The sequence below is a fragment of the Panthera onca genome, chromosome E2, assembly GCF_046562875.1.
Source record: "Panthera onca isolate mPanOnc1 chromosome E2, mPanOnc1 haplotype 2, whole genome shotgun sequence".
NCBI classification, from domain to species: domain Eukaryota; kingdom Metazoa; phylum Chordata; class Mammalia; order Carnivora; family Felidae; genus Panthera; species Panthera onca.
Genome location: NC_138353.1, coordinates 18484726 through 18507801, shown reverse-complemented (window position 1 = coordinate 18507801; position 23076 = coordinate 18484726). Strand labels below are relative to the sequence as shown.

The window sequence follows — 23076 nt, the reverse complement described above, 5'->3', positions numbered from 1 at the left end:
TTACCATTTGTTTCATATCAAAGTTGCAACGGACAGTGGTCTGGATCACTGGGCGGAAGAACCAAGCAGCACTCGGAGATCTTGGAAGGCAGGAGGTTTATTTTACACCGGTGGGCTCAGAGGAGATCATTCTCCAGAGGTGTGAGCCCAGAGCATCAGTAGCGGGGACAATTTATAGCCTGTTCCAGAGCGAGGCAAGCGGGGTAGGAAGAAAAACCCGGAACAGGAGTCTTCGGGCAGGGACTGGAATTCCCCTATCAGTCCTTGTTGGCCATCTCCTAACAGATTTTTCCCTATCAAAGTCACTAGCCACACCACATTTCTACCTTTGCTTCCCCATTTGCCAGCCTGTCATTTTTACTCTGACTTCTGGTCCCTGTTGAGTCCCCCACCTGTCTGGCCTCCATCTCTCACCTATTCTCCACTGTTCTCTCTGCAGCACTGTCCAACATTGGCCTACACATGATACGACGTACATTTTGCATGTGCCCCTAAATAGTCCCTGGAAACCAGCTACAGTCTATTCGCATTTTCTGCCATAGCTTATGTTCTGTAAAGTCACCCCAAACACTGAATTAGTGAATATGGAATCACTGCTCCTAGGGGAACTGGAGGGTTAGGATCCTGTAAGCCCCTGCACAACATTTTCATCAATAGATCAATGTTTAATGTCATTTTATATATGTTTCTGTTTGGAGACACTTTATTTAATATATATTGTTGATTCATTAGCATTGAACTCATAGCTGACAGCTCTGTAACTCATGCCGGAACACAGTTTATCTAACACATGTGTTTTCTCCATGAGGCACATCACAGCCTTCTTGTGCTTTGGGACACCAGACAGCACTTGAGCACTGTGTCTACGGCCCATTTTAAACAGCAACATCACCAACTAAGAGCTCAACCTCACTAAAAATGTGGCAGTAATTATATCATTCACAGGACTCTTATTTACAGCATTGAGCTGAAATTAGAAGGCAGAGTCTCATCTTCTTTGACCTCAGCTGGGAACATGCTTATGGAACCCCCAAGCCCAAGGTCCTGAGTTTATATGGAACAGTTCCTATGTCTGGCAACCAGTGGAAAGTTATCCCAGGCAAAGGTACCAGCATGTCCAAATACTTGGTGAGGCTGAGCTGGGAATGTTCAGAGAATCACGGCTCTCTTTTCTTTCTGGCAGATCAGGAGAGTAAGAGTTGGGTGTGGAGTGGTAGCCTGAGAGGCTTTTCCTGAATGTGATGTGGCCTCTCTGGCTGCGGAGTGGAGAACAGATTCTGGGAGTAAGGGAGGAGGCAGGAAGGCAAGGGATGAGGCTATTACACTAGTCCAGGTAAGTTTTGGTGGTGGCTGGACTAGTATGGGGGCCATGGAAGTGGGAGAAGTGGTTGGATTCTGGATCTGTTTTTTATGTATGGCTGAAGGGCTGCTGAACTCTACGTGCTTCTCCTTCAACCTCTTAAAAGCCATAGCCCTGGGGCGCCTGGGTGGCGCAGTCGGTTAAGCGTCCGACTTCAGCCAGGTCACGATCTCGCGGTCCGTGAGTTCGAGCCCCGCGTCAGGCTCTGGGCTGATGGCTCGGAGCCTGGAGCCTGTTTCCGATTCTGTGTCTCCCTCTCTCTCTGCCCCTCCCCCGTTCATGCTCTGTCTCTCTCTGTCCCAAAAATAAATAAAAAACGTTGAAAAAAAAAAAAAAAAAAAAAGCCATAGCCCTGTCTTTGGAACTTAAACACCACGTTTCTCAGAGAATGGGAAGTACACTCCCCATCACTAAGAGTCAGTCAGAAACTACATTACCCAGCAGGGAGTGTTTCTGACGTCAGAGGCGGGCGCTCAGCCAATGACGGAGAGCGGAGAGGGGCGTTTCCTGCCCCAGAGTGGGCGGGACTTCTGGCGTCCTCTCTAGGACCTCATTTGGTTGTAACGGGTCTGTGCTTAGCGGAGCTTGTCATTGGAGCGCCGGGGGAGGCTGCTTCCCAGAAGGGGCTTCCAGACTGAGCTATTTGAGCCCTGACTCCACCTGTAACGGGGTTGCCCCCCCGCCTCGGCACCAGCCCTTCGTCCCTGCGGTACCCGCAGGCGGCCCCTTGGACCTTGTTGCGCGTTTACACAGCGGAGACCGAGGTGCCAGACCACCCGGCCCAGGGCTGGGGCGAGGGGTCGGCTGAGCCCGCTGGGACGGGCGTTAGTCGCAGCTTCGCGAAGTCTCGCTCGGCCGTGGGCCTCATGGCGGCGCCGGCGCTGGTGAGTGGTGGGTCCCACATGCCCACGCGCGCTGCGGTCGGTGTTCGCACGGTTCCACTCAATGTGATATAGATCCTGGGACTCCTGGCCGTTCCTTCTTAATGCTCTTGGATCTGGGAGTCTTGGAGGAATGGGGGCGGGAGAGGAGCAGATCTTACTTACGTCCAACCCCGGGTTCTGAATCCAGGCCAGGGGTTGTCAGGGGAGACCCCCATTTCTGCCTCTGACCTCAGCTTGCCTTTCACTGCCCTTGGCCTCCATTCCGTCGAATCTGAAATTGGAATACCGTGTATTAACGATTTTTCTCAGTTGAGGGAATCAGAGAGGGTACACTTGTGACGTGTGCCCTTCAGTGCTCAGCATGACCCAGAGAACATCACTCTGGATGCGCTTCTGAGAGGGACTTCCCTGGCCCTGCTCTGCTCTTAGGCTCACTCCGGGGACAGTCTGGCCCATCCCTGCCACAGGTCTGTAGGGGATGGGAGCTCTAGAGCAGAGGTAAGGGGGAGTCGCGTTTTTCGAATTGCTGCTTTTCTGATAGCAGTAGAAGGTCCCTGGACAGGTGGGAAGACAAGACAGTCACCGGATTGAACTCTGCAGGCGCCGTCTGTGTATTACAAGTGAGGTTGGTTTGCGGTGAATCCATTTTCCTGTTGAACACATTTTCTTATACAGGTTCCTACACTTTCCCAAGGTGTGGATTTTGCCACTGGCTTTTAGGAGAGACCTACAGTAGTAAGGTAAACACAAAAATCCTCTTTGGATTTCTTTTGGTTGGTGAAAAGAGTTGCGAATGTAAGTTTTTCTTAAAAGCAAAGTGGCAGTAAAGGGAACTTGCAGAAAGTGAGGGATACTCTTCACTTTACTGCCCTTTTGGCTTAGAAAAGTTTTCATGGGAACACTTTGCTTTCAGATCGTGGGGAAAACCTGTGCTTGTGAAGTGACTCTCATTAATGACGGTGTCCAGGAATGCTGTGTCTCTTGGGACGTAAACACACAACAGGCCCTAAGTTACTCTCTAGCACGTCACCCTGTTTACTCTCATCCTGCCTCCGACCACTTGGCTTAGTTATTCATCTTTTCTTACCTGGCCCGCTCCCCGACTTCACTTCAGCCTGTTCCGGTGACCCCTCAGGGAAGCCTTCCCCGGTTGCCCTGGGGGCCTTCCCGGGTTGCCCTGCCTTGGGGACATAAGTCCCCTAATGTTTTCAGTCACCTCACTGTCCTTTGTTGCTTCTTGGAGCCCTTAGGGCCGTGTGACTTGATCTGGCTCATTTATTTAGTTTCTTGTTGGGGACCTTTCCCCAGCCCTGGAGTGTGAGGTCCTGTTGTCTGTTCTGTCCCTAGGCCTAGAAAGTGCTGGGCCTGCACCGGTGCCCAATAAGTGATTGATGAGTGAAAGGTTTTTCCCTTGGGGCGCCTGGGAGGCTCAGTTGGGTAAGCCTCTGACTCATGATTCCTGTTCAAGTTATGATCTCACGGTTCACGAGACAGAGCCCCAATTTGGGCTCCGTGCTGACAGTGCAGAGCCTGCTTGGGATTCTCTCTCTCCCTTGCTCTCTGCCCATCACACTCACGCATGTGTGCTCTCTCTCTCTCTCTCTCTCTCTCTCAAAATCCATAAATTAACTTAAAAAAAAGAAAGAAAGATTTTTCCCTCTGGGACTCTTTCATACTTAGATTAAATCTAACCTCCCCACCATGGCTGGACCAGAGGGACCTGGGTTCAAATCTTGCCCCGTCTCATTAGGCATGACAACTCTGGTTGACTTGGCTTGAGCCTCAGTTTGCTGGTTGAAAAACGGAGAAGATGGCGCTTACCTCGTGGGCTGTGAAACAGTTAAGAAATTCACAAATCCGTGGAGCACTGCACGTGCTGGACTCTTGCAGTGTTTGCTTTTAGAACATTCTAATTCCCACACCAGCCTGATGAAGCATAAACTATTACTGTATTGATAGAGAAATCGAGGCTGAAAGAAGTTAGCATGTGTTGGTTCACAAGACTGGATTTAAAAAAAAAATTTTTTTTTTAATGTTTATTTATTTTTGAGAGAGAGACAGAGACAGAGCGTGAGCAGGGGAGGAACAGAGAGAGAGGGAGACCCCAGGATCCGACGCCGGCTCCAGGCTCCGAGCTGTCAGCACTGAGCCTGACACGGCGCTCGAACCCACGAACCGTGAGATCATGACCCGAGCCGAAGTCAGACGCCCAACTGACGGAGCCACCCAGGTGCCCCCAAGACTGGATTTAAACTCCAGGAGTCTAGCTCCAGACCCACGGGCTTTTGGTTGCTTTAACACAGCATCTGAAGCCCTCAGATGCAGGCAAGCAGTGTGGACCAGAAAGGCTCCGCTGCTACTGTCATTATTTGAGTTATTTTTCCCCATTCTTCCAACATCTCAGAGCACTTTCGATCTGCTGCTCACAACCCATATGAGATTAGCATTGTTTGTGTCTTTCTCCAGTGGCTTCCTACACAGGAGGCTTTTCTCTCCCACACCTTTTATTCTGTCAGAGGCACCATCTGCCTCTCTCCTGAGCCCAGCACAGAACTAGGTTCTCAGGAATTACTCAGGGGTCCAGGCCTCAGGTCTTTCTGGACTTTCGCTGGTGGCCAAGCGATTGGTTATCATCTCATTTATTAGATGTACAGCCACCCACCACCTCTCTTTGACGTTGCAGGCATTAGTGTCATTCGAAGACGTGGCTGTGACCTTCACTGGGGAGGAATGGAGACAACTGGATCTGGCCCAGAGGACCTTATACCAGGAGGTGATGCTGGAGACCTGTGGGCTCCTGGTCTCACTGGGTAAGACCTCATCACTCTCCTGAGTGATACCCATGGACTTTCATTCCATCCTCTTTCTCTAAGCATGGCTGATTGAGAAGGCCTCTGGGACCCAACTTCCTCTCTCCTCACAGCCTCACCATAATTCTGGTCTAACCTTTTGATTATTATCCCTGTGTCTATGACAGGGATTGTTGTATAAGAAGCATAGTTCTCCGGGGTGCTTGGGTAGCTCTGTTGGTTAAGGATGGACTCTTGGGGCGCCTGGGTGGCGCAGTCGGTTAAGCGTCCGACTTCAGCCAGGTCACGATCTCGCGGTCCGTGGGTTCGAGCCCCGCGTCAGGCTCTGTGCTGACGGCTCGGAGCCTGGAGCCTGTTTCCGATTCTGTGTCTCCCTCTCTCTCTGCCCCTCCCCCGTTCATGCTCTGTCTCTCTCTGTCCCAAAAATAAATAAAAAAACGTTGAAAAAAAAAATTAAAAAAAAAAAAAAAAGGATGGACTCTTGATTTTGGCTCAGGTCATGATCTCATGGTTCATGAGATTGAACGCTGTATACTTGAGAATTTTTCTTTTGTCCTTACCTATATACCCATGCCCCATTTATTTTTCCATACACAGGACATCCTGTTCCCAAACCAGAACTGATCTACCCACTGGAGCCTGGGCAAGAACTCTGGACAGGGAAGAGAGGCATCTCCAAAAGCACCTATACAGGTAGGTGGCTGAGAATCTGGCAGGTGGGTGTCATGGCAGATGGGTTTCATGGCAACTGACAGATTACCGGGGGAATCTCTGTTTCTGAAATTCCATGGGTAGCTGCTTCTTGTGGCCTTCCTGGGGTCTTGGTTGATGATGGAGTACTCCAGCCATATTTCCCCTGTCTTTCCTCCCCATCACACTCTGCCTTTATTAGGGTTAGAATGTAGTATACTGAGTAAGACACGGCTTTAAATGCTTAGCCACTCACCAGCCTCATGACCCTGGGGAAGTTGCATGACCTCACTATACCTTTGATAGACAAGTTAGGCTAAGTTAATTCTCTGCTATAAAAGATAAACTCCCAAGTCTAGGTGAGTCAACAGATAAAGAGTTTTTTTTCTCATTCATGCCATAGTTAATGTGGATCAGCAGGGGAACTCTGTACCACGTATTCAGGGACCCAGGTGCATTCTGTTGTCGGTATGGGGCTATAAGGTTGCCCTGGCACCGTCCAACTCGCCAAGGGGAATGGGAGAGAAGGAGAGGACAGACGGCCTCCACCTTGCAGTGGTGCAAATTAGGATTTTTCCCCTTCAAAATGGTGTGAAAGTGGTACACATGCAGTAGAAACTGGACTTGGAATTTTGAGTTTGGATCTTTTCCTGGGCTGGTGATACTGTAGCAGGGTAGTGTCTCCCGATGCTGGGCAGTGCAGTGAGCTGCACCTCCCAGTTAGCCATGCAATCCTGCAGGTAAACAACCAGTACACTTACAGCCATTCTGGCTAAAAAATTTTTTTTTAATGTGTATCTATTCTTGAGAGAGAGAGAGCGCCAGAGTGTGAGCAGGGGAGGGGCAGAGAAAGAGGGAGACACAGAATCTGAAGCAGGCTCCAGGCTCCGAGGTGTCAGTACAGAGCCCAGCGTGGAGCTTGAACTCATAAACCGCAAGATCGGGACCTGAGCTAGTCACTTAACTGACTGAGCCATCCAGGCGCCCCACAACCATTCTGTTTTTCACGTTCAGTATAATATTCAATAAATTGCACAAGATATTCAACGCTTTATTGGAAAACAGTCTTTCCTTTTGATGATTTTGCCCAACTGTAGGGTAATGTAAGTGTACCGAGCATGTTTAAGGTCGTCCAGGCTAAGCTATGATGTGTGGTAGGTTAGGTATATGAAAGGCATTTTGATGGGTTTATTGGGACATAACCCCATCCTAGGTTGAGGAAGATCTGTAGGCATATCCGCCTGCACACATACTTCACTTCCATTCACATTCCATTGACAAGAGCTGGGTATTAGGCTACATGTTGCATCAGACTGGGAAATGTGGTTCAGCTTTGTGCCCAAGAGGAAGGGGCCAGCAATATGATGAACATACACTCGGTCTGCTAAACTAGCCTACATTAGAAAACACAGTAATGATAGTTTCTGCATCATTGGATCGTTTGGAAATGTAATTAGATAGCGGGAAACTTGTAATTAACAAGTTTATTCACTGCCTGACCCAAAGTAAGTGACAAAGTAAGAAAGGTTACAGGTGAGTAATATTCGTGCATTATTAGTCATAATGAATAATGTTATCTCAGACTCCCTTCCGAATTCAGAAAAGATAGTCCTTTCTTTTGCTGCAGATTACTACCTCCAGCTGTACCTTGCATCCCTCCCTTTTCCACCTTCCCTATTCATTCATTTATTCCGCAGTACATCCGTGCATGCATCCGTCCGTCCACTTGTGAAACATATTCAGAAACAATCCCTAGCCTTGTTGTCTTCTTGCCCTCCTGTCTTACAAAACTTCAGGGAGACATTCGCCTTGTCAGCCCCACATCTGAGCTGCTCAGGGCAGCTGGACCCATCACGTGGACAGAGAGGTGCCAATGCCGGTTCATGATCTCTCTCCTCTCGTGTTCCTTCTGGCTGCTCAGCCAGTGAGTATCTGGCCACCCCCCCCTCACCCCTAGAATCTATCTCACATCTTCACCCCCCTCTGCAGTTCCACATCTTCACTTGAATGTTCCAGAGGTACTTCACACTCTCATCCTAAAAGGGACCTCACGATTTGGCCCACGCCTCCCATCTCCCAATTTTCAATTAACGGTCTTACTGTCGAATAAGTCACGAAAGCCAGCAGCAAAAGTAGACCCCGCGACACCTCTACCTTCTTCATACCCTCTATCCAGCCATTCCTGAATGTTGATCACGTTTCATCATCCATGTCTCCTGAATCTGTCACCTTCACCAACTCTGTCAGTTCTGCATCAGCACCCTAGTCCAAGCTGTAGTCGTCTCCTGCCTGCATGACTCTAACAGAAGTCTAACTAGTCTCCCCGGATCTGCTGTGTGCCTCTGGTCTGCTCTGTGTCTTCCGTCTGCTTCCAACCACTCCCCTTCTTCCAGATATCACCACCTGCCTCGTTACTGATAACTCAGCATTGTGGCCTACTTCACACTGAGAATAGAGGCTACGTGCTTGGTTTTCCTGCTCTTTCACCCTTACAGACTCACCTCTGCAGCAGAGTTCTTATCTACAGCGTGGATCTAGATCCCACCTTCACCTGCCTTTTCAGGTGTGTTATCTATGGCCATGTGGCAACATTACCACAAACATAGCAGGTTAAAATATCACTCATTTACTCTTTTCCTTCCGTGGGTCGGAGGTCCAGGCACAACTTGGGGTCGGCACAAGCCACAGTCATAGGCACCTCACAACATGTCAGCTTCCTTCTTCAGATCAAGTGATGGTGGGAGAGACTCCAGCAAGATGAATGGGACACAAAACCTCATCTCTTACATTCCGTCATTTTGCATATTCTATTCTTTTTCATTTAAATTCAAGTTAGTTAACATATAGTGTAATATTGGTTTCAGGAATAGAATTTAGTGATTCATCACTTACATAGAACACCCAGTGCTCATCCCAAGAAAGGTCCTCATTAGTGCGGACCCATTTAGCCCATCCACCCACCCCCCAACCTCAGATTGTTCTCTGTATTTAAGGGTCTCTTATGGTTTGCTTCCCTCTCTGTTTTTATCTTATTTTTCCTTCCCTTCCCCTATGGTTATCTGTTTTGTTTCTTAAATTCCACATATGAGTGAAATCATATGATATTTGCCTTTCTCTGGCTGACTTATTTCTCTTGGCATAATACACTCTAGTTCCATCCACATTGTTACAAATGCCATATTCTGTTCTTTAGAAGCAAAATCAAGGCCCTGTAGCATTTAGCTAGAGGGATCGTAATAGGTTGTAAGCATCACAAGTTAGCAATTACAGGAAGCCAAACAAGAGTCTGCTGCATCAGGGACCTTGAGTCTTCAACTTATTTCTTGCCTCTTCTGTATCTTCGCCTTCTCACCTAATTCATCTTCTCTCAGAAAACACAGTGAAGTTTCTGACCCTGGGGGAAACATGAAAAAAAATTGCTCTTGGCTCTCCAACAGCATCTAAATGTTGATGACTCTCTTTCACCCGAACAACCAAGCTTCCGGGAGGAGTTTTCTCATTCTCTGAAGAGACATCTACACAGGATGTCTAGGCCTCCCCTTTACTATTTTTTACTATTTTCTTTAGTTGCTGTACTAAAGTGTAACTTACACATAATGAATGTACAAGTCTTAAAGGTTCATCTTCCTGAAGTTTTACTCATATAAACCCGAGTACCACCACACAGGTCAAAAAAATACAGTATTTCCAGTGCCTCACAGGCTTCTTGTGCTCCCTCTTTTTTAATATCTCCTTCTACAAAAATAATGGGCACTCAACCCAGTGACTGTAGATGAGTTTTGAAGACTTATAAATGGATCCCCACAATACATGATACTGTTCTGTGTGTCTTCTTTTGATAATCATTGTTGCTCCGAAGTCTGTCATGCGGTTGCAAATTTGGAGTTATTTCTTACTGTGCCGTGTCTCAGTGAATGAATAGATTTCATTTACCCATTTTACCGTTATTTGGCTTGGGCTCCATTTTTTGGAATATTGTGAAGAACACAGCTACGAATATTCTTGATATTTTTGTTGGATATGGCACACGTTTCTGTTGGGAATATGCAAATGAGTGGACTGGCTGGATCATGGTCTAGGTGTATGATCAGCTTCAGTAGAAACCACCAAACAGTTTCAAAGGGACTGCACCATTTCACATTCCCAGTAGTCCTCACTGCGGTGCGTACTGGGGAGCAGGTGGCATCTTCCCCTTTACTCTTTGAGACTCAGTAGTGTTTCTCAGCACTGCAGTACTGAAAATGTTCTTGCATTACTGTTGACATTCTGACTGGCAAATGTAACACCTAGAATAATGATAATAAATGGTGGTCTACACCTTACTGAATATTTGCCATATGCTGGGCTAGTTGATTTGTATGATTTTTCTCATGTAACACTGTTAGGAACATTTTATGTGTCCTCCCAGAATTCATATGATGGAACCCTAACCCCCAGAGTGATATTAGGAGGTCGGGATTTGGGGAGATGATTGGGTTTAGATGAGATCATGAGGGTGGAGCTCCCATGATGGGATTGGTATCCTCATAAGAAGACAAAGGGAGACCATAGTCTTTCTAGATGTGGTGTGTGTGCTGGGGATGGTTGGGAGAAGAGGGAGAACACTCTTGTGTCTCTTCTTATAAGGACACTAATGCTATCAGATCAGGGCCCTACGCTTATTACCTCATTTAACCTTAATTGCTTCTATCAAAGGCCCTATCTTCAAATTCACATTGGAGGTTAGGGCTTCAACACATGAATTTTGGGGGAACACAAACATTCAGTCCATAACAAGATTTGCTTTGAGGGTAAATATAGGGCTATTCATATATTCTGTTTTTTCTTGTGTCAGTTTTGGTAATTTGAACATTTCAAGGAATGTTTCCACTTCATCTAATTATTCTATTACATTTTAAGATTGTTTCGGGGCGCCTGGGTGGTTCAGTCGGTTAAGCGGCCGACTTCGGCTCAGGTCATGATCTCGCGGTCCGTGGGTTCAGGCCCCGCGTCGGGCTCTGTGCTGACAGCCCAGAGCCTGGAGCCTGTTTCAGATTCTGTGTCTCCCTCTCTCTGACCCTCCCCCGTTCATGCTCTGTCTCTCTCTGTCTCAAAAATAAAATAAATGTTAAAAAAAAAAATTAAAAAAGATTCTTTCATCTTAAAATGGTAAATTTTATATAAATTTTACCACAGTAAATAAATAAATGCAAGATATATACATATGTTTTTACACTCTTATCTTAATCATTTGGTGCTCATCACCACAAGTGCACTCCTTAATCCCAATCACCTATTTAACCCATCCCCCCACCCACCTCCCATCTGGTAACCATCAGTTTGTTCTCTATAGTTAAGAATCTGTCTCCTGGTTTGTCTCTGTCTGTCTCTTTTTTTCCCTTTGCTCGTTTGTTTCTACCATTCCACATATGGGCAAAATCATATGGTATATGTCTTTCTCTGAGTGACTTATTTCATTTAGCACTATACTCTCTAGTTCCATCCATGTTGTTGCAAATGGCAAGATTTCACTCTTTTTTATGGCTGAGTATTCCATTGTGTGTGTGTGTGTGTGTGTGTGTGTGTGTGTGTGTGTATTTCATCTTCTTTATGTATTCATCAGTCGATGGATGCTTCCATACCTTGGCTATTGTAAACAATGCTGGTATAAACATAGGGGTCCGTGTATCCCATGCACACATTTTTATAATACCATTATAAACTGACATTCTCAAAACAAATTTAAAAATTACTTCATTGTACTCATGTATATTTTGCTTTTTTATTTGAACGTTATAAAAAGCATATCATAGTTTACATTGTCTTATGTGATTTGTACTTTTTATTCAACAGTATATTGCTAAGACTCACCCAGCACGTTGGTATAGTTCACTTATTTTTTCTTCTGTAGTCATTTGCATGAATATAACACAGTGTATTCATTTATCTTCATGGGCATTTTCTTGTTTCCAGTTTTTCACACCCACAGAGTGCTGCCATGAAAATTCACATACACTATATCCTCATGCATGTGTAGGAATTTCTCTTAGTAGTGTTCCCAAGGGCTAGAATTTTTCGATTATTATCAGGTAAGCAAAAGGAGAATGTTACTAGATGCTGCCCTGCTGTTTCTTTACCTGCATTATAATAACGATTTCATGGATCCACATCCTTTCCAACACCTGATATTGTCATGTTCTTATTTTCAGTCAGGTAAATATATGGTATCTCATTGTGGTCTTTTTGCCCTTTCCTCATATCCAAGAAAGTTGATCACCTCTTCATATTTTTTTTTCTTTAATGTGCATTCATCCATTTTTGAGAGAGAGAGGGGCAGAGTGTGCTCCAGGGAGGGGCACAGAGAGAGAGAGAGAGAGAGAGAGAGAGAGAGAGAGAGAGAATCCCAAGCAGGCTCTGTTTCAGCACAGAGCTCGACACGGGGCTCGATCCCATGAACCACAAGATCACGACGTGAGCCAAAATCAAAAGCTGGATACCCAACCAACTGAGCCACCCAGGTGCCCCTCTTTATGTGTTCATTGGCCAGCATGTATCTTCTGCGATGAAAAAGTGGAGTGTTGAATTTCCCACCTGTAATTGTGGTTTTGTTTATTTATCCTTTGAACTCAGTTTTTGGGTTGATTTGAGGCTCTGATATTTGTTGCATGCATTTTAGGATTGTTACCTCTTCCTGGTGTTTTGATCTTTTTATCATTCTATAATGACCCTCTTCTTCTCATTTACTTTATCTGATATTTAGACACCCTTGTTTGCCTTTTAAAAAATTATATTTAGTCAATTTGACCAGTCTTTTCTTTTACAGTTAATGCTTTTGTATCTTATGAAATCTTTCACTTTCCCAAGATCTAAAAGATATTCATTTATACTATTTACTAAAAACTGCTAATGTTGAGCTTCTGACAGTAAGGTCTTAATCAGTCTGGAGTTAGTTTTTTATGCGGTGTGAGGTTAAGAATGCAATTTCATATGGCAAATGATTTCTCTAGATCCGTTTATTGAATAGTTCCTCCTTTTCCCATTGGCCCCTCTGCTACTTCTGTCATATATCAAAGTATATACGTACATTTCTGAGTTCTCAATTCTGTTTTTTCCTTTGATAGTTCGGCAGTTTATCTTAAATCTATGCCTACATCATACTGCCTTGATGCATCTAATCATCATAATCCTAATTCCTCAAAGGGCAAATGTCCCTGCTTTATTCTTCTGTGGAGATATCCTGGTGTGTTCGTTCTTTTATATAAATTCCTCAATGAGCTTGTCACTATCCTTGAAAAACTCTATAAGCTAAACGCTTAATCTGAAGTTGTATAGAATTTGTAGGTGAATTTAAGGAGAACTTTATATGACTAATCTCCCTTTTCACATAGATCTTCGTTAATGTGATACATTTATAATTCTCTTCATCTAGATGATATCTATTTGGGATCTGTTCACCTAGTCTTTACCCAGACAAAGTCGAGTCCGTATGCCCACCCGCTAGCTTCTCACCATCCCCCACTATCGCACAGCCCAGAACCGCGAGCTTTCGTGTCTCCTCTGTCCCCACCTGCCTCTCCATCCTCATCTTCATCGTGCTCTCATCCTCCTCACTTTGCCTGGCATTCAGCATTCTGTCAAGACACTGCACACTTGTGCTTTGTCATCCACTGCAGTCTCTCTCCTATTTCCGTCAGGGAGCCCCTGCTCTCCTCTGGAAATAAGCTCCCATAGAACCTTTTCTGGGTAGCCTCCACTGATCTCTTTCTGCCTCCCACGTGGGCCAAGTTATGTGTACCTTCCCTGTGCTGTCATATCATGACGTGCTAGGGCGCAGTCGTTACGCACAGTGTAGTCATTGCTCTGCCCACCCTCCTCCGTTCTGGGGAGTGAGGAGTCGTCTCCACTCCGCATTCTCTATGCCGTGCCCAAGTGTTTCTTCCTGGGTTAGCTTTTAAAGATGTCACGAGTGCGTGGGTTAGCAAAGAAAGAAATTGTAAACCTGAGCGCGATAGCTGTGTAAATGCTACAGGCGTCAGAAGGATTCGATTTCATCTTCATTCTTCCACTCAGATGGTGATTTTATTTGCTCTGCATCGACATCGCTAATAGACACCTTTCTGTATTGGATTTCCTTCAGGTGAAAAAGCAAAACCTGAGACCACAGAGTTTACTGCTTCTCAGCTGGCCTTCACTGAGGAAGCCCCTTTTGAGGACCAAATGACACAGGGAGCCTCGAGGGATTCCAGGTTGGGGCAAGCCAGGGATCGGGAAAAGCTATCAGAAATGCAGGAAGGAAACTTGAGGCCAGGAACAGACCCCCACGAGGAGACATGCCCTAGGAAGTTGAGCCATAAACATGATGATTTGGAGACAGATGATAGTTTGTGTTTAACCATTTTACAGGAGCGAGTCACTATACAAGATGATCTACATGAACATGATGGCCAAGGACCCAGAAAAGACCCTGTGACCGATGCAAGGAATAACCTGTATAAATGCAAAGAATGTGGGAAAGGGTTTAGCAAGAATTGGGCCCTTGTTCGGCATCAACAGATTCACGCTGGAGTGAAGCCCTATAAATGCAGTGAATGTGGGAAAGCCTGTCGTTATATGGCCGACTTCATTCGACATATGAGGTTTCATACGGGGGAAAAACCATACAAGTGTGTGGAGTGTGGGAAGGCCTTCAAACGCAGGTCTCACCTCACAGAGCACCAGCGCATTCACACTGGAGATAAGCCCTATGAGTGCAAAGAATGCGGTAAAGCTTTCACCCACCGCTCCTCTTTTATCCAGCATAATATGACGCACACTAGAGAAAAGCCCTTTTTGTGCAAAGAATGTGGGAAAGCTTTCTACTACAGCTCTTCCTTTGCTCAACACATGAGGATTCACACTGGAAAGAAACTCTATGAGTGCAGTGAATGTGGAAAGGCCTTTACTCACCGCTCCACTTTTATCCAGCATAATATGACCCACACAGGAGAAAAACCCTTTCTGTGCAAAGAATGTGGAAAAGCTTTTTGCCTCAACTCATCCTTTATTCAACACATGAGGATTCACACTGGAGAGAAACCCTATGCGTGCAGTGAATGTGGAAAGGCCTTCACTCACCGCTCCACTTTTGTCCGGCATAAGAGGACTCATACTGGAGAGAAGCCCTTTCAATGCAAGGAATGTGGGAAAGCCTTTTGTGACAGCTCTTCTTTAATTCAGCACATGAGGATTCACACTGGTGAGAGGCCCTATGAATGCAGTGAGTGTGGAAAGGCCTTTACACACCACTCGGTTTTTATCCGACATAATAGAACCCACACTGGAGAAAAACCCTTGGAGTGTAAACAGTGTGCAAAAGCTTTTTACTATAGTTCTTCCTTTACTCGACACATGAGGATTCACACTGGCGAAAAGCCCTATGTATGCAGAGAATGCGGGAAGGCCTTTACCCAACCGGCAAATTTTGTTCGTCATAATAGGATCCACACTGGAGAAAAACCATATGAATGCAAAGACTGTAACAAGGCCTTCTGTGACAACTTTGCCTTAACTCAACACACGAGAACTCACACTGGAGAGAAACCCTTTGAATGTGGTGTGTGTGGAAAAACCTTCAGCCATAGTTCATCCTTTACTCACCATCGAAAAATTCATACCAGAGTGTAAAGGCCTTTGCAAGTCATTTACTTCAATTTTAAGGAACTCGTACTGGTGAAATACCTTTTCTTTTGAATATAACTATTCAGGAAAACATTTTGGCCAGAGAAGTATTTTACTATCTGATAATTCATACTGAAGAGAAACATCATAATTGTCATCCCTGTGAAAGTTTCTTTGTGGCAGGTCCTCTCAAAGGTCGTCTTAGAAATTGACCAAGCCTAGAGCTTTAACTACCCCTGAGATTGATCCAGAAGAGAGACCCAGTGGTTATGCATTTAGGAAAAATGTCAAGAATTCTTCCCATGTTTATACTACAGAACCATGTCAAAAGTATCTTAAAAGTACAATGAGACATAGTGAAGGAGATGTAGAAAAGAAAGGAAAACAAAATGCGTGTATGGCTTCTAATTTCCCTGCCAAGCTTGTGATAATTTGTCATCGGGGGGGGGTGGTGGGGATATGGGGGGGATGAGAGATGAAAAATACCTCATCTCCTTTATGTGTTTATTATACACCCGTAGTCAGGAGAGTTGGACCATTGAAGGCAGCTCTGCTGCCAGCTTTTGTTTTTTTTTTTAATTTTCTTTATTTGAAAACATTGTGATTTTTACCCTTGAGCATAAATGTTTGTGAGAGATGTAGAGGCCTGGGTCGTGAAATACTTAAATACGCACACGCGCACACACGCACAGAGTCAATTCTTGTTATTCATTGTAGTTGTATTCTATACATTGATCACAAACACTGAATTGGTGAATACTGAGCCATAGCTCCTAGGTTCCTATGAGCCTCTGTTCACATTTTCATCAACCAATCAATGCGTAACCCATTATGGAATTTTTTTTTTCTGTTTAAAAGACATTTATTTAATACATGTTCCCTAGAAATAAATTATATGCAGTATTTCCTTATAATAAAAATATTTCAATTACATCATTTTGTGTAACTTATTCTGTTACTATACTGCTTTAACTCAGTGATACACACAGAAAGTATACATAATTTAGTATTCACACACAATAAACACAGTAAACAGTAATGTGAACACATACACTGTGTTATACTGTACAGTCATGCGAAGAAAGTCCAGAAAAAAGGTTAAAATTAATCAAAGATTGACATTAAACTAAAACTAATTTTGATAGAGTTGTTGGATATGTGGTGATAGAGCAGTGCACTCTGAAGAAACCTCTTGACCTTGGCATAGTTGATGCTATTTATTCTGCAGAAGAGGAAGACTGAGTGTGGGGTGTCAGTTCTACCTCAGGAATTTGACTCTTGTCATTTGTTGACATCAGCAGTTTCCTTTTGTGAAGTGGCTTGAAAAATTGCGTGAGGCTTCATTCAACCATTGGGTCACATTCTTTTAGGTCCTGGAACGTTTTTCCAAAGTAGAATTTCGGATACATGGCTGCTGCGAGAAAAGCGACTCATTCAGTGGTAGAGTGATTTTCGTCACCATCCTCATCATCACTGACTTCAGTGCCTTGTTTGGCTATCTCTTCTGGGTCTTTATTTGTGGGTTCTACCACCTTCTCTGTCAGTATTTCTTCCACATCTTCCCTCACGTCATTGGGAGTTTTTCCACTTACTTGTCATGTGATATGCATATGTACCTGACACAGTTCTTTATGTTTTATGTAACACCTTCAAAGCCTTGGAAAATTTCCAGGCAGTTTTGCCATTTTCCCAAGTTCCTCAAAGTAGTCTGCTTGACTGTGCCAACACAGTAACCAGTGACGGTTCGCATAGTGACTGACTGCAATAGTCCATCATGGTAACCACCATGTTTCTTTGTTGGTGTTGTAAGCTTTAGTATAAAGCTCCCTCATGTGGCGTACCATGAATCTTTTATGTCATGTCCTGATTGAGAGGTTGGATGACAGTGTTTAGGGGCATGAAAAGAACATCGAGGTTGGGGTGGGCATTTGCGAGTTCGTAACAATGGGCCAATGGGCATTCTCCAAAATTAACACAACCCTGGAGGCAAAGTATTTGCCCTGGAGATAGCAGTAAATATAGCTTCTTGGATGAGCAGTTGTGGAAGCATCCCAGAATGCTTCTGACATCTCTCAAATTTTTTTTGTTCCACCTGCAGCGGACTGGTGTATGGCATATGCCGAACTCCTGAACCAGAGTTTCCTTTTGAGTTCTGGTGGATTTGAAGTTCTCTACACCTTTATGGGCTCGCACTTAAAGTTGGTTGCTGTTGGTATTGACACACAACTGCAAGATTGCACGATACTTGAATAATTTGAAGACTGGTGATTTGGAGGCCATTTGCATTATATACGTTCCTTTGCCAAAAGCCTAGTAAAACAAGCCAGTCTCGTTGGCATTGAAACCTACTCTTCCACCTAATGCTTTTCCTGTAACATTTCCTGATCTGCAGGACCTGCCTTAACACTGTTTATAATGTATTGCCTCTTGAAATGTGCAAGCCAACTAGCACTGGCGGATCAGGGTGTTAACATTTTCCCCATCTGGGTAACATGACTCTCAGTTTTGGCTTTCAGCTCACAATAATGCTCTCCTATCCTTTTTTTTTTCTTCATCTCACAAATCCACAACTTCAGCTGCTTTCACATCTCATTGCTTCACCACACACTATACAAGTTACTATTAACACTTTCTTGAGTGGCTTCATCTACAGACCAGTGAGTTTCTTCCTCCTTTTGGATGTGCTAGACTGTTGATTCATTAACACTGAACTCAGAGTTAGTAGCAGTATGACTCATGACTGAATGAAGCCCATCTATCTAACATATGCATTTTCTTTCAGGCACGTCACAGCCTTCTCGGCAAGATCTAGGATGCTCCCCTGCTGTGGCCCTGAGCAGGCTCTGTCCTCTGGTGACCATAGGGGAATGGGCTGGCTGACTCCCAACCACAGGTTGCCTCTGCCTCTGCCCTCCAGTTAGGCACCGAGGTGGCAGTCCTGTGGGCTCTTGGAATTTAGAGTCTTTAACAGTCTCGCCAAACTGCCAGGCCCATCTGGAACCTGCACCCAGCGGTGGGAGGTCAGGAAATGCTAGAAAGTCCTGCCGGGATTCGGTCTCTGGGCCCTGCCCTTTGCCTTTGGCAACTTTTCCTCATGCCCTTTGCGGGTGTGGGCTTAGCCGGTGTGCTTTTCTGTCCCAGGTTCCAGTGCTGCGCCACAAGCCTCAGGCCGAACGGTGCACGTTTTGCCATGGAGGAGCGCGGAGCCAGGAGAGCCCTCCACATTTCATACCACACTCCCAACAGCACACAAATCGTCCTTCATGGGCAACTGCCCCAGCAAGCTTCTCTCTTGCCCTGTGCCCCCACCCTCCCACACATGTGCTTCTCATCCGGCTGAGATCACCCTGCACCTCTCCTTGGCCCTTTCCCCAGGCATTTCTGCCTGGATCCGGGCCTTTGCCAAATGGGTGGTATCGGATCGGGCAGCCTCAGTGCTCCTCTCTGGTGGCCCCGGGGGGACTCTCCGAAGGAGCCGCTGCTCTCTGCGTGTGCCTCATAGTGTCTGTCCACTCGGGAATGCTAAAGATCCCTCCTCCTGGACACACACTGACTCTCTTCCTCCTTTGTCGTCTAATCAGGTAGTCACCTCTGTAAGGCCAGGGCCATCCAGTCACCCTCCAGAGCCTTGTTTAAAGGAGACTGAGCTAAAGGGGCGCCTCGGTGGCTCAGTCGGTTGAACATCCGACTCTCGATTTCAGCTCAGGTCATGATCTCACAGTTTGTGAGTTTGAGCCCCACATCGGGCTCCCCACTGCCAGTTCAGAGCCTGCTGGGGATTCTCTCTGTCTTGCTGTCTCTGCTGTTCCCACATGCTCCCTCTCTCAGAAGAAAGAAATTAAAATTTTTTTCACTTCAAGAAAAAAAAAACTGAGCTGAAGTCACCAGGGGCGTGAAGGAAGGGGATATCAAAAGAAGACCATAGAAAAGCGTGCAAAAGTCGGGACTTCCAGAAAGGGGCCCCCTTAGGGGTGAGCACATACCATCAAGATCTAGGTCTCTGGCGACAGAAGAAGTTGTCGCACGTTTGGGAGCATCCTGAGCCTCAGAAGGGAAACTTCTATTCCAAGAAGGTGGCTTGGGCAAGACACCACAGACGCCTTCCATGAACTCCTTACCCAAAGGCGGTACAGCCCTGTTGGAGGCCTCCCGCTTGTCTGCAGGAGTGAGGCAGAGGGGCAGCAGGTGTGTCTAGCCCCGCCACTTCCTGCCCCTGCTACCAGAGAGGGTGAGGAAGGAAGAGCTTGATGAAGGCCACGGACTCAGCTCTCTAACCTTATGAAGTCAAAGAAAAAGACTCAAGAGAGAAAGGCTTTTAGGGAGTCTGTCAAGGAGAAATTCCCCAGCCACACCTGTTGGTTGCAGGTCCTAGAAACAAAATTCCAACGCCACGAGTTTTGCCACTGCTGCTGCTACTGCCGCCGCCGTGGGGTCGAAGTGAGAGGCTTCCGCCCCCCACCTTCCTTGCACGGTCATTGCTGAAGACATCAGCCTGGAGAAGACACAGCACCGCAAGGAAGATGCAGCCGCAGGGTTGGAGGATACAACGCAGACGACCTCAGACAGCGGTTCCCCTCGGTGCGCCCGCTCTCACAGGGAATGCACTTACTTCGCCATTGGCCACGTTCCCCTTGCAGATTCCAGAAACTACCAAATTAGCAGTCACTGACCTGCCCTACTTGTCTGTTTGGCCCCAATCCTACCTGCCCCTTTACCTACCCCCACACCAGATCTCGATGACGAAATGAGACGCAGAGTGTCTAACCGTCCTTTTGCTATTCCTACCATCACTCTTTATAGATTCTGGCCCATCTTTGGGGTTCTGCTTAATAATGAGAATAGAGGTCCTTTGCGTTCCAGTTCCACAGTCACAGTTGCAGGATCTTCTACTTCGCTTACCACCTCCTAGCACCTTCTCCTTCAGGCCTGCCCTCTGGAGAGCCGAGTCACCTACATCTATGTGTGTGGATTCTCTTCCCTTTTTCTTACAGACTCCTCTTCAAGTCTCTCTCACTAGTGTCCCCTGTCTTTACCAGCCAGCTCATCACTGCTTCTGCAGTCACCCTCAATGGCCCAGTCAGCCCATCTGCGGACTGGACCTCAGAGGGTGCTTTGGACTTTGGTATGACGGCCACAGACAGCACTCTGCCTTGCCAGGCTTTCATCCCCAGGTCTCCACCAGGATCCAGCGTGAGCTCCCTCCCACGTGACCAGGCCGCTCTCAGCGTGGAGCAAATAACCCCTGCAAAGGCCACAGCTGCCACCAGCCCACCTGCTTAGATGGCCAGCGGCCCTACCGGAAACTTCCCCCTTCCTTTTGGGGCAGGGGTCACCCTTTAGCTGCAATTTGGGAGCCTATATGGGCAGCAATAGGAAGCTACTCTCTTCAACGCCCCTGTCTTTTCTGGCCCACCCACCACTGCCTCTGCAGTAGCCTCACTCCAGGACTCTTCAGACTCACCCTCCAAGCCTGCCTTGGACTATGATGAAGTCAATATAGGTAACATCCTCAATTCCCAGCCTGTTGATTCTGGTCTCTTCTTGACAGCTTTAACAGCTCTTTCCCTTTGGGAATCCTGGCAGCCCCAGCAGGACCTCCTTCCTTAGCCCGAACTGCGACCCTGGAACCCAACGGCAGTCAGCTCTGGGGAGTCCGACGCTCCCATATTCCAAATTTTACATCTCTGTCAACACCCAGCCAGCTTTTGGTGACACTTCAGTTGTTTTCCCCACTGGCACGGCCGCTCTGTCCTGCTCTGGAGCTGCCGCCGACACGCACAGCACTGAGAACTGCAGCTCACCTTCTGCCATAGCACTTCAGACCCTCTTGGGGTTACGGGGCTTGCGCGCCCTTTGAGATCGTGGCAGCTTTGGGGTCAGTGTGTATGTCCCAGGCTGCAGCTCCTTGTCTGGAAAACTCAGCTTTGGAGCAAGACCCTGTGGGACACCCAGCGCCATAGCTCGTGTTGGGGGACGCTGTCAGCCTATTGCATCCCTGTTGCAATCGGAGAGGCCAGCACTGTAGACGGCAAATCTGTCCTTGGAAACGCTTTCCTTCCTACCTATAATGAGGGCACCTAGAGCCAGCCCAGCCATGACATGCCTACTACTACTGGAGGAGAGAGCATCACTGAGGAGGTACATGTGCCATAAGATATTTGTGTTCAGATCACCTGGGACCCCTCCAACAGGGTACGTCTATTGCAGTCAGTTGGACTCCATAGCTCCGCCTGGGGGCCTTTACGTTCCTATCTGCAGTCAGGGCTCCTGGGTCCTACCTGAAGGAGTAGGTGTTTTGCAATGGGAGGGGCCAACCCCCACCCCATAACTGTGTTTGGATTGCTCTTCCTGCATCCTGTCTGAGCACCTGGAACCCATCTAATCACGGAACCCTGTTACTATTGGAGAAGGCTGCACCACTGAGAAGAAATGCATGCGTGCCACGAGACCCTTCTGTTCCCACCCTCCAGCAGACACCGAGCATCCACCTGGCCAGAGCACATACATCTACTGCTGTCTGAGGGGCTGGCATCATACCTGTGACTGGAAATGCAAATGTCAGAGCACCTGAGGCTCACGGTCCAAACACAGGTGACACGGTAGGAAAAGACAGTGTCATACCTGCACGTCTGGATATTTCTGTTCCCACTGTCACACTGAGTGGCTGGGGCACTCATGGTCAGAGTACATCTGTTGCAGTCTCAAGGGACAGCACCATAGAATTTCAAGAGGATTCTCTATTTTCCCCTTCATTCAGAACATCTGGGGTCTGCCTAGACAGAGTACTCTCTTTGATGTGGAGTATGAACACCACTAAGGAAGTAGCTAAACTTCAGCACTTTTGCTGCTGTCTTTTAGAGCACAGCACGCAGCTCTCTTGCCTTGGGGCACCTTCGTCACCTGTCCAGGTTTCTTTAGAGACAGAAGTATTGGATCACCAACCCATTCATTTTCTTCTCCTGAAAGAAACACTATCTCAGCAAAAGCTATCTAGAAATGGGGAGGGACCCCTAATTGCCACTAACGGGAAGAGGCTCGGCCCTTCCAGTTATGTCAAACAAACTTAACCCGCACTCTGTTCTTCTAGAGCAAGCTGAAGCCCGATAGCTCGGGGCATTCGTGTACGTGTAAAACGGCGTAGTCTCAGATGAGGCTGATCAGAAGTCAACACGCTGGCCACGAGAAGTTATGCTGTGGAAAGAAGAAAGAGATCAGTAAGTATTAACCATGTCCTCCCTGGTTGCAGCTGTTAGCCTGGCAGACTCAAGTTGCGGGCCAGTTTTCCTCTATTCTTGGATGGGCAGGACCTCTTGCTGCCTAAAGCTGTCTTCTTCTGCATTTGCCTCAATGAGCCCTTTCTTACCAAGATTAAATAGTATATAATATGACATGTTTTATATATATATATATATATATATATATATATATATATGTATGTATATATATACACACACACAGGTGTGTATAGTCATATGTAATATATGTATATTATCTATGGTGCAGGCTTCTCCAATACACATGTAGTATTTTATCTTATATAAGGATATACCACACCCTATTTGCTGAACCACAGAACTTTGAAAAGTTAAGCCTGGCTCAACACATCACCACTCATACAGGTCAATTTTTCCTCCACAGTTGAGTAAAAGAACAAAAATGTACAAGCAGCAGATTAATTAATGAGAACAAGAAAAAA

The 23076-nt window shown here is 46.4% G+C and overlaps 1 protein-coding gene and 1 long non-coding RNA gene across 4 annotated transcripts in view; one reads left to right on the top strand and one right to left on the bottom strand.

The window, feature by feature from the left end:
- Positions 1–16311, top strand: part of ZNF599 (zinc finger protein 599) — a 33616-nt gene extending 17305 nt beyond the window's left edge. Inside the window, exons 1-4 of one of the 2 annotated variants that reach the window (XM_060652074.3) lie at positions 1897–2244; positions 4928–5054; positions 5652–5747; positions 13861–16311. In XM_060652074.3, the coding sequence (XP_060508057.1) occupies positions 2227–2244; positions 4928–5054; positions 5652–5747; positions 13861–15386 (1767 nt within the window). In that variant the 5' untranslated portion in view covers positions 1897–2226 and the 3' untranslated portion in view covers positions 15387–16311. Of the gene's footprint in view, positions 1–1896; positions 2245–4927; positions 5055–5651; positions 5748–13860 lie in introns of those variants that run through there. The other variant, XM_078438520.2, reaches the window with a different exon arrangement.
- Positions 16312–17891: 1580 nt separating this feature from the next.
- Positions 17892–23076, bottom strand: part of LOC132691060 (uncharacterized) — a 19920-nt gene continuing 14735 nt past the window's right edge. For both annotated transcript variants that reach the window (XR_013552387.2, XR_013552388.2), the window contains one exon: positions 17892–22571. This is a non-coding gene — a long non-coding RNA (uncharacterized LOC132691060). The remainder of the gene's footprint in view (positions 22572–23076) is intronic.